This window comes from Sycon ciliatum, chromosome 9 (genome assembly GCF_964019385.1).
Source record: "Sycon ciliatum chromosome 9, ocSycCili1.1, whole genome shotgun sequence".
Lineage (NCBI taxonomy): Eukaryota > Metazoa > Porifera > Calcarea > Leucosolenida > Sycettidae > Sycon > Sycon ciliatum.
In genome coordinates, this window is record NC_088651.1 from 14,959,351 (window position 1) to 14,971,984 (window position 12,634).

General features: G+C 42.7%; 1 protein-coding gene across 1 annotated transcript in view; it reads right to left on the reverse strand.

The window, feature by feature from the left end:
- Window positions 1-2,625: 2,625 nt before the first annotated feature.
- Window positions 2,626-12,634, reverse strand: part of LOC135824721 (uncharacterized) — a gene marked incomplete in the record, with an annotated part of 70,651 nt that continues 60,642 nt past the window's right edge. The window contains 4 exon segments of the mRNA XM_065337429.1: window positions 2,626-2,995; window positions 4,418-4,552; window positions 6,849-7,130; window positions 11,298-11,432. Coding sequence (XP_065193501.1) covers window positions 2,985-2,995; window positions 4,418-4,552; window positions 6,849-7,130; window positions 11,298-11,432 — 563 coding nt within the window.

Genomic DNA, 12,634 nt, shown 5'->3' on the forward strand with positions numbered 1-12,634 from the left:
TCGTTATCCCTGCAACTTTGTTATCTTTCTTGTTACCCAATGCTGGGGACAGCAAGCTGTTTCGGCCATATAGGCCTCATCAGTATAGCTACGAGTTAAACAGACCGAGCTACCAGCCACGGTGCAAAGTCGGCACCACAGACATTAAGATAGCGTGTCGCTCTAGCGCCAGAGTGCTAAAACTACGAAAGGTAGCGGGAAATGCGTTCTTGTATTCTTTCTTGTTATCATTTTTTTGTCTCGAGCTGAGTTTGTGTTCTCCGCTTTCAACCCTGCCCATCACTCTTGAGAGCGAATCAGGGGAAATTTATTTATAGTGGAAATCAAAACAGGCAAAATGCCTAATAACATTGGACCCACTGTGAATAAAATGTTTTAAAAAGGATATTGTGGAAAACTACTATGATATGGATAGTGTGAGGTCGGTCAGACTGTCCTCTTTCATGGCATTTTGAAGAAGATCATATACAGGAGATGATATCGCTTCCCCACAGCAGGCAAGTGAAGGTAGTTTGCCCTGGAATTCCTTGCCTGAAGGCACAATGGAGTCCTCCATGAACTGCCCCAGCCTGCTACAGTTGTAATAAGCCTTCGCTGACCTACCTGCCATGTGCTACTGCAAGGAGGGATCTACATACTGACTACGACACGGCTGGAGGCACAGCAGCATGCAGAACGTCCATTATCTAAAATATGGAGCAGAGAATGCAGTGATAATTATGAATGTCATACCAAGCGGAGACATGTATGTTGTGTTCCAGAATGCAAAGCAATAACTGTTGACACTTGCATAAAGTAATTAACCCTGGATTGAACCAGACCGCCCAACAGCTGACTATCTGCCATCCACGCTCTGATCTGCTGGTATCGTACTGCAACAGACAATGTGCCTGTATGTATAACTAGACATTATACACCACTGCCACCATGTGCCAGGAGAACAGAGTGATCACCTCCTTCTTTTCCTTTTCTTTTCGACTTCTTGTTAAAAAAAAAGTTAATTTTTCCTTGCTGGCCATGGTTGGCTAAAACAACCCTGGAATCGCCGCGCCAAGTGGTCATTGGCTACGTCTGCCATGTATTGCTTGGACTAACCTAACCTAAAACTTTTAAAAAATGACCAAGGAACTACAAGCTAAGCTGTAATCTCCACTAACACCACCAAATACTGTACAATTAGCTCATACATCAACAATTGCATGACACTGACCGACGCTGCTCACGTTCTGTAACTAACTGGCATTGTTAGTGGATAGGATATCATACAGTAACTTGTTGGTCCTTGGACGTTTTCCGTGCAATAAATTCATGCTCGGCTCTCCATCCGAGTACATCCTAAAAGTAAAACTAAGAAATAGAACTGATCTGCGAACTGTGCTCATGCACTCAAACTTGCAATTCTTCATGCGAGCATATGCGTGCATGGCCAATAATACTGCTGGATTGGTTCGTATCGCCGATTTTCAATGTTTTAGGCATGCCACTCTGTTTGTTTCGCATCAGACGCGGCCCGATTTGCAGTCGCAAGACTAGATGCATGTCATTCCAGAAGTTGCATGCAGTGCTCATTTCTGATATCCAGACCGAGAGAAGTTCTCGATTACTTGCAAAATCCAACAAAATACCGAGGATAAGTCAAAGTACACAGCATCAAAATATTATGAACGTATTTTGAGGTACAGAGCAACAAATCCATCGCAGCACTTCTCCAGATGGTAAAGGCTATGCAATATAACAACATCGCAGCACTTCTATACTTCGAAGTAGATGATACAGGATATGCAAAATAACCACATCGCAGCACTTCTATAGATGATAAAGGCTATGCAAAATAACCACATCGCAGCACTTCTGTAGATGATAAAGGCTATACAAAATAACCTCATGGGAATGATGTTAGAAGCGCTTACCATACCTACTGGTCTTACAAAAATAAATATTATATTATTAGTATTGTAAAGTACAGCAACAGCGCAACGTCTCGCGAGAGCACCTCATCTTGATTTTACAGCTAGGGAAAGGAAAGAGCAAATCTTATGGCAGAGTGCATCGAAGTTCGTACGGTGTGAGAACCTTAGTGCACTAAGCTCACACTTAGCAGGCTTTTTTGTGGAGATCCTGTCCACTCGATGGTACGGATTGGCTGCACAACGTGCGTTCTGTGCACAAGGTTCGTGTCATATGACCTACAGACAGCACACCACTTCCACAATACGACCATTAAAGGAATGAGATCCAAATAATTATAAAAAGAATTATTTTTAAAATTTGAAACTCGGGTATTGAGCCAATAATAAAAGTAGAAAGGAAAAGGACATATGGAAACGAGTTTAGAGTAACTCTCCACCACTGTAACTAGATACTATATACAGTCAGAAAGTGCAACAACTAGGCACAAAACTGACAGAGTACTGAGACATTCGACGTCCTGACACCTAGCTTCAACACATCTCCGTAGCGCTAACCGACAGCCTTCCAACTTGGCTGTCGGTTAGCGCTACGGAGATGTGTTGAAGCTAGGTGTCAGGACGTCGAATGTCTCAGTACTCTGTCAGTTTTGTGCCTAGTTGTTGCACTTTCTGACTGTATATAGTATCTAGTTACAGTGGTGGAGAGTTACTCTAAACTCGTTTCCATATGTCCTTTTCCTTTCTACTTTTATTATTAAAATTATTATTATATTATAATTATGGGGTGGTCAGGCTGTACTATACGGTTAGTGGAAAGGAAGGGAAGTATCTGAGGGGAGAGCGGGGGTTAGGAATGTACCAACAAACACATCAACACCAATGAATACACACACTCACTCGTGCAAACACGCACAACAACGCGTTTTCGTTCACATGCACACGCAGACTGCTCGCTGGCAATGCCTTTCCAGAGACACATTGCCTCAGATCCATCATGGTAACGTGGAGATGAGTATAAAGTACAACTGAAGGTTGATTTGAGTTGGAGTTGAGCAACAAAAGGAACTACTTTCTTCACTGAGTGACTGCAGAGAAAGAAACAGACCAGGCACATTACATGTCAACTAACACGTCAGAAGCAACGTGTTCAGGTGGATGTTTGGATTTCAAATCTCAAGCTTTGCAGAACACACGATCTGGTACATATACTTTGGGTTTCCATAGCTCACACGATTGATATCTGTTCGTTGATGAAACACCAGCCTTCTCTTTCTTTATAAGAAGAGATGAGGACCAAGGAACTACAAGTTACGCTATAATGGAGACCAACACCACCAGTTATTTTACAATCAGCTCATGCGATAACCTTGCCCGACACTGACCAACGGTATTGATGCTCTACACCTAACTGGTGAACAGCATTAAGACTTGTATTAAGACTTGTAATTGGCACCCAACACCTGAAACGCAATGGCTGCAGAATCTTGGAATGTTCGAGTCTGTCTTGTTCGTTCTGCCAATGTGTCATGCAAGTAATGTCTTCTCCCTGAATGTTCGGAACGTTTTTGCAAATTGTCTGTACATGTGAAAATGGGTTGGCCATTTTGTGTAGCTTTCCACTACGTGGTTCGCGGTTGTAGTTTTTACGGTGGGAGATCTGCGCCAAGCCAATGCTGGATTGTTCAATAGTAGACGCTCTGCAGAGCCTGGGAGCCATTGCCCATGACAGACCAGCATGGCGAGATCTATGCATGAGGGTCTGTTCATTGTGCATGTGATATTCCGACAGATCCTGAAACAGTCAAACTCAGGAAATAGCACTATCATTATCACTCAGGCTGCAATATTCATAATTATAGACATATTCATAAATGACATATCTTCAATACCCATGAGCTACATTATATTATCATCGTTCTAGCTCATTTTTCATTTTTTTCCACACAGTCACTTTTCTCGTATTTCACTCCCTGTAGAACGCGCAAGTGCCTGTTGTGTGAAAACCCTGTAAAACAGCCTACACACAGAGAGTGATCAACTCATGCACTCCCCTTGGCAGGTCACAAGCACATTAGTCTACACAAAGCAGTGCCCTGCTCAGCAAAAGTGGGTTTTTTTTAACATCGGTTCCAAGTTTTGCATCTCCAAAGCCTCTCACAGGATTGTCCTAGTACGTTCACCTTGTCGAGCTTAATGCGACACATCGCAAATACAGTGTCTCCAACAGTCAGTGTTTTCCAAGCATGCATAGTGCAGATTTGGTCATCACATGGCTTGTAATCACTACAGAGAGCGGAGCCCTTTCGATAGAGTGCTCGATTCCCACAGGAGCAGAGCAGTAACACATGAGTCACAGAGTACCACAAGTCTATTGTAAATAATAGTTTCATGCCAGATGGCAATCTTCAGACAACGTGTAAATACTAAATAAAGCACCCTTGCAAAGGGTAATCACAATGAGACGCAAGTAGAAGGTCATTAATGCCATGGCCTGACACAGGACTTACGCAAAGTACAGGCCTGGACCTGATTCGTTCCATTGCACACCGGTTGAGGGTAAAGGTACTCAAAACCTGGTTCACACGTGACATATCCCGTAGCTGATATTTTCTTAATGTTATCAACACGTTGACGCCAGCAGTCTAAACATTGGAAAGGATAAGGCAAAAAGAGATTGAAATCTGATAAATTACCTCTCTCGTACCAACGACCTTAAGGCAGTTGGAACAACTTTGGATCCAAACCATTCACCGGATGAGGAACTGCTCCGTCGTTCAAGCAATTGTTTTCTGAATTTCATAGATTTCAAGCAATAATACTCCCATGGAGATGTAAAATAGCAATGAAAAATATCAATTGTGCACTCATAATCATGTATAAACAATTAAAATGAATCAATTCCAGAACGTTTTCGTGTGACCATCATCAGTGGAACATCGTCACATAGTAAGAATCACTAAAACAACCAGTTATATAGCTAGAGTAACATGAAAAGAAGCGTGAGAATGCAGCACAGCTAGCGGTTATGCATAACGCGTGTAGTGTGAACCTTTGCAGTGTATCTGAGAATAGTAGCAGTAGATGAATGTGGCAGCTGTGAGTGCGTGTGAACAAAAACTGGTGAGTGTGTATTATTTAAAAAGTGTGAGTGCTACAACATTTTCTTTTTGCTTGCATAGAAGTTTCTTTAAGCAGTTGCAGGTGTTGGAAGCTGTATATATTCGCACACGTGACCCTGTTCTATGCAAGCAAAAAGAAAATGTTGTAGCACTCACACTTTTTAAATAATACACACTCACCAGTTTTTGTTCACACGCACTCACAGCTGCCACATTCATCTACTGCTACTATTCTCAGATACACTGCAAAGGTTCACACTACACGCGTTATGCATAACCGCTAGCTGTGCTGCATTCTCACGCTTCTTTTCATGTTACTCTAGCTATATAACTGGTTGTTTTAGTGATTCTTACTATGTGACGATGTTCCACTGATGATGGTCACACGAAAACGTTCTGGAATTGTTTCATTTTAATTGTTTATACATGATTATGAGTGCACAATTGATATTTTTCATTGCTATTTTACGACTGTTGTCTCCTCGTCGGTTATTTAAATACCATGGAGATGTGTTCCTAATTTTTCTGATTTTTTTGTTTTTTCACAATTACTAGTATTGTATTAGAAATTTAACCCCAAGTCTCTAGGTATTATGGAGTGAAGGAAACATTCAGCTAACATTGTGTATTCGCTTGAACCGTACTGTTCCTTAGCCATTCACTGTTTGCTACTTGTAAACTACTGCATCACATTAAAAGAATGTGACTCCCTCGTTGTATTGGGACTCCCCTCAATTTGGTAACAAGCAGTAATGCTCAACGGACATATCTTGTTGATACGGTGAAATGATGATGTAAACCAGTGCGAACAGCAGCAAAGACGAGTCACTGCGAGCTTCACAAAAAAAAGAAGATTTGCTGTCGAGATGATTCTCCTCAGGGATGCGCACTCCGGTTTTTGTACTCTTGTAATATCTACAGCTACTGCAAGGGGGTTATAAACTAATCCCTACATATAATAGTATAAACAGCTTCCTCTGAGACAAAATGCGATAATACTCTTAAAAAGAACACACTTCAGGCTCATTACCAACATTTTACATATATAATAATTATATAGAGCAGAACAACAAGGACAATCAAGGCTTGTTTGCTGCGACTTGAGATTTCATGCTCTCGCAATCATTAGGTAACATGAAGGTTGGGTGCCGACCATGCCAGTATATATGTCAGGAGAAGGTACGAAAAGCTGTGAGAATGGGGGGGGGGGGGGGGGCTAGTGGTGTTATCTTAGGCAGGAGGCTGTGTGCGGAGGTATATAATATATACATAATTATGTACAATGCTCACTGCTCTTGGAGCATTTCGAGCACTCTTGGCAGGGTTTGCAGCTCTTTATAAAATGTTTTGCTTCACGGAAACGTATTTCATTGCGAAGAGCTGCGCTTCGGTCCTCTGAGCTGTGCTGAGGAGCTCTAACAGAGTGAAACAGTTGCTGTCCACAGATCTGAGTACATATATCCTACATAGTCCTGATAAGCAATGTGCTATGGGGCTAACCTACGTCAGATAAAAAATTCCTCTGGATGATAGGTCGTTGAGCTCAATCCACTTCAAATGAATTGAGTGGTTTCATATCTTTGTAACGTGGCTAAATTTACGCAGAAACAGAGAGTGGCATGGGAAGAGTGCAACCAATATGCCCGACATCACGTTACCCGTACGTGCAAAAGCTGAGTGGAGTTGGAACCAACATGGCCACCCAAAGATATCATGTGACTAATGTGAAACCACAATAATAGATCACACGAGTGCGGAGTAACGCACCACACACAGGTTTGACTGAAGTGCCGAGAAAGCTACACAACGATATACTTACTGGCTTCGCATACGGCATAGCGCGTAACCGCGTTTGGCCAATACCAAGAGAAATGTGTGTCAAGGAATTTACCACGCACACTTTGGTCACCCACCCAGGCAATGATGTTGCGATTAACTATACTCGACGCACATCCACCAAAGTTAAAAGCAGTAAAACTGAGAATGCTGGACTTTGCATCTTGGCACAACAGCACAGCACTTGAGTGGTTATGGTACAGGTAGTCCGGTGTTCGTCTCAGGACAGAGCCAGTCAAAGCACAGTATTGGTATTTCACTAGGCCTGCACAAACATAAGTATGCCGCGGGTCATGGTAAACACTTGTAGTCGTACTGAGTTGTAAATTAGATTTAGAAGGAGAGTATCTACTATTACCGCAAAATCCCGCCAGAGCGCCCCTACCTCCTCGACGCTTCAGGTGGGGAGGGGCGGATGGGCGAGTCCTACTTGCCGCATTCAGTGCTGCATGAAAAAGTACTCACCCTACGAAAACTGTTCGTGCATCTCGTACACCGACCAAAGGTCAAGAGCCAGGAGTCGTGCAGACCCGACAAAACGCAGGGTTTGTGCGATCCCTGGTCAAGAGGGTGGGCACTGTTGCGTACACTTCCAGCGGGGTCGAGCACGCGTCTGCAGTACAGTACGGCATCACAGACTGCGACAGAGTCATATGAGGATACAATAAATCACATCCCTGCTGACAAGAAGGCAGGGAGGGACAGATGGGAGAGATGGGGCACTCTGGCGGGATTTTACGGTAATTGCACACAACCAAAAACTCAAAATATACTAGTAACAAGTGGCGTGCTCATTGTCTGCACGCTGGGTAAGGAGGGGAAGGCGGAGGGGGGGGGGGGGGGGAGGGGAAGGCGGGTCTGTGTTGTATTCTGATTGACGTTGCCGTATTTCCCCGAATATAAGCCACACTTTGAACACTCGAAAAATTTCCACAAAAAATGGGGGATGCGGCTTATACTTCCATCATTAAGTAAACGGTAATAAATGCGGTAAATACCCGTAGCCTGCGGCCAAAAAATGGGGGTGGTTCGGCTTGTAGTCCAGTGTGGCCTATATTCCCAGAAAATATGGTGTGCTTGGATCAGCAAGCAGTCATTCATGGCTCAGCGGCATTCGCAGTCCCCTGATCTCCATCATTTCACATTCACTTAAGCAGATCCATAAACATAGAAGTACAAAGTTGGCCAAAAATCAAGCAGTGAGGTTTAATTCCCAGGACCACTAGTTACGAAATATGTCGACAAATAAATGGTGGAAATCACATGGAAATGAGTTTTAAAGGAAGCAAATATCCACGACTGTATTAAAATAATAATCAGTCAGAAAATGCGACAACAGGGGAGAAAACTGACATATTATTAACTGGTCCCGTCATGGTCCTGTAACAGTCGGCATTCTTTGTTGCCGTGGGACTTAGGGCATGCACATTTTTGCTGAGTGCACCACCCCTTCATTGGTCCTACCATAGCCTTGAACCAGCTGGAAGGCTGTCGGTTTGGGCACTGGAGGTGTGTGGGAGCTAGGTCTCTGGTCATTGAATGTCTCAATAACATATCTGTTTTGTGCCCTGTTATCACACTTTCTGACGTTATTGTCATGGATAGTTGCTTCATAACTCGTTTTCATGTGATTTCCTCTATTTCAATTATAATTATTGGATCAGTATCCGAGAAAATAAATGGTGGAAGATTGAAAGTGGTAAAGCTTTGGTTTAGGATGTGTTTAACATCTGACAGCGTTTCGCGAGATTCCCTGTTTCCACTTCCATTCAAATTCAGATTGCCTTTCCTTGGATCTTTGCAGGGAGCATTTCGAGACGCACTTCATCAGGAGCAATCGACTTGGCATGGATGGCTCTTGGCACTGCATGCTTGAAAAATAACGGAGAAGCAAGTAAACGCTGTCGATCCTGTTGATGTGTGGACTGGTCAGTTTGAGTCCTGAACTGCAACCGAGCCTGTCACGTTGGCAGATCTCAGCGATGAGTCTCGCCTCGACTGCACACGAGGGACATCGCGCCATCAAATCCCTACACTGTACCACAGAACCATCAGACTTACATGCCTTAGGGCCTGGTCAGACTGCGGCAACTTTTGGTCGCCTGACGAAAAAAAGAACAGCGTCCTCAATTTGAATCGTGATCACACTACACATGTGGGGAGAATAAAAATTCAAACTTCATTTCGAGCGTCAAATGGTAATCTCCACGAACGACGTCAAATTCCTTCACCTTGGGATCGCCAACACCTTCAGTGCAATCCTTGCAACCATCCTTATGAGTTTTGTTGTTGTCCGTGGCCAATTACCTCCTCGATATCGAGATGAAAAAATCAGTGATAATAAGCGTCAATGGCGTATCAGCGTCAAATCCTGTTTGGAGCGGAAAAGCGTGGCCCGTTCTTGCTTTTTTTTTGGAGCGTCAACTCTCGCTTTTGCCGCTCTGGCGGCAAGTTACTATGGAGATTCGGATTATAATCCTAGGATTATTTCGATTTTGCCGCAGTCTGACCAGGCCCTTAGGCTGGAAAATGGGTAAATTCAGGCTAGATTTGCAGATTTTTGAAAGAACGCATGTACCATTTTCTGCATGTTTTCCAAGTGGTGTAATCGCATTGTATGGTCCATGATCGTGGAATAAGAACAAAACTACTAACGCCGTTCAACATTAGTTTTTAGAAAAATTCTAGGCTGTGCCTTGAGCTCACGCGTTCTTTGGCGCCCGATCTTACTGTTCTTCGTGAAGTACACTTGTCTTGATGATTTGATGCTTAGTGCTTGTTGTTGAAGCGGAGCATCACGGACACACTACATTGGTCTCTACCAGGGCTAGGCTCCGGCGGATTATGATCGCGAAATCATGGAAATATGCTTTCATGGATTCTCGTATTATGCTCGTAAAATCGTCATATTATACTTTGGCACCCGGGGATATATATTCACTTTGTTGTACTTATGGAGCCTCAAAGTTCGGAAAATTGTGCCTTTTCTCGTGGCCATAAGTACAACAAAATACCTGAGTATCCCCATACCAAGATGTCCATGCATGTTAGAGATCAACATAAATGTACTTTCCAGTGGCATCATTATTCTGAGAATATTCTCGCTTTGTTTCCAATCAGTTGTACAGTGCATTTCAAAACTATACACACGTAGGGTTTTTGAAATATTTCAAATTTGGCTGGAACTTTTTGAGAATAGTTTTCGAAATATTGCTCAGGATTGCTCCACAATTACTCTCATATAGTTTCTAAAGGATTGGATAACAGACGCCCAATTTGGAAAAATTTATGCACAAAGTGATCACAGATTTTATGTGGTATAGATGCTGGCATAACGGTTTTTGCCTAGGCACGAGTCTATAGTTTTAAAATGAACTGTAGGGTAATTTCTGCGTAGGATTTGAGTCGCCTGTGGTTTGTGGTCCTCCACCAATGAGCGCTTACAATAGCTCTTTACTCTGCTCTCGCAGCTTGCATATGCCTATGTTCTATATGGAAAACGCTCACTTGTGCCATTTCTGCGATAATAAGAATGATCAGCCCATTGCACTCAATTATCATCATTATCATCCTCTACTGATGAGCCCAACAGAGCGAAACAGCTGTCTAGAGGCGTGGATATATTATCTGTAAACGGAAGTGTTCTAGCTGTGCTGGTGTCTCAATGCTTTGTGCATTGGTTCAGCTAAGATGCCATGGTGGTGGAGTTGATAATGCAGTAAATGAGAGGAAAGTAGGCAAGTTTATTTTCGTGCTCATGCCAGAATGATTTCCATCCAGCCTTACATAATTTGATAATTTAGGATCAAAAGAAAACCTGAATATAATTTGCCATCTTGACTCCCTTCATTGTCGATGCCAGTTTCTCTCATTTGTTATACGTCCATTTGGTATATCCGTTCAAATCCAGATAACTTAGAAGTGATTCATGTTACAAACACTAGATATGACTGTTGCCTAACCAGACTAGTTTTTCCCGGCCATGGTGGAATACTCTGTATTTCTCTTACGATGTGGTACGTTTCGGAACTGTTATCCCCCGGTCCTTAACCTACATCCCTATCCTTCCCAAGTCTAAATGCAAGCTACATCAATAGATGGCCGACATTAAAGTCTGCTGCACGCTTATCAGTGAGCTATGACTGGTTTTTGATCACTCCAGTCACTCTACTTAGGGGCCATGTGCAAACATATCTATTCCCGTACCCAGGACACGGTTCTGCACTTTTAACGGTCGGATTTCAGTGAGCGCAACCGACCACCAGCTCAGGGGATGCTTGGATCTGTGTTGCATTATGAATTTCCGACAGCACAGTCCGCAGAACTGCCGCCCGAATTAATAAAAAAAGGTGCCCAGCTGGAATGTGCACTTTCATAAAAAAATAAAAAATAAAATAAATGTTAACGGCGGGAAAAATGATGCCAAGCTTACGTGGAGTACACACTTGAACTTGAGTTGTTCCATTGCACACTGGTTGAGGATGAAGGTATTCATAACCTCTTTTACACGTGACAGTTCCATCAGCTGATATTCTCTGTATATGATCACCGGCTGTGCGTTTGCAGGCTGAAAAAGGAAATGGATAGTATGAAAAGAAACAAGTCGAAAAGATCAGATTAGCTCCTTTCAAATCCAACGGAAATGGTGGTGTTCTCCAAAAAAATGAATGGGCTCTTTCTCCAAGAATACCTAAGTAGACATCGATAGCAAGAGGTGCGGACACTTTTTTGGTGGTTCGTATTTTTGAATTGTATTAATTTTATTATTTAGGGATTACTATTGTAGCTTGTGCCACCATATATACACAAGCTACACAAATAATAGAGAATCTCAGAGTTGAGCAACTTGTGTCCTGTGTTAGCAGGAGGCAAATTTCTTCATGTGCTGAAATTGTTTGTGAATTTCGATCAGTAGTCACTAAATGGAAACAAGGAAAACGATGGGGCGCAAGTTATGCGCTTAAGTCCACCAACTAAACCAGGTTTGGAACAGTCAGACGAGCACAATGTAGCGCCAGACTGACATGGAGTACTGAGACATCCCACGGCAAGGGTGTAAGCTTGAGCACGGCTCGTTAGCGCTAGCCAATGGCCTTCCAACTTGGAATGTTCTTGGATATTAGTGAGAAAGGTAAGCGCCATTAAGCCGAACACAAGCTACATTTCAAGGCACAGTGGAATGCTGACTTGGTATGATAACTTGATGGGTAAGACCATTGGATAATAAGGTCTAACCACAATTCGACAACGCAAAGCAACAACCAACCAACTTGGGTGGGTCAAATTGTATCAAGGACAAGAAATGAAAAGGAAACTTCGCGAGGACGTTGCCACAAACTGAATGCCGATATCCTACAGTACTGTACTTGGCTAAATGACCATGAAGTATGATAGACAAACTAACTACTACAACATGTATAGCATAAAACAATGAACGTTTTGCTGTATGGACGGCTCTTCAGGTGTGCAAGAAGTAAAAATGAATGGAGGACGGATAAAAGTGTTTTAACTCTGAGGTTCAAGCACTAAGAGATTATCAGAAAACAGACAACATGTGCAGTAAGTAACACCACCACCCATGTTTCTATACAGCCATCCGGAGCAGAGAAGCAGCCAAAAGAACAGCAAATTTTACACAGTTGTTAACAAAATACCAAATGTTTAAAAAAAAAGCCAAATCACCTCGTACGACTTACAACGTAGTGATTTTATGATCAATAATATGCAAATAACGCTGGTTTGTATACACAAATGTACACAAATAAGCAG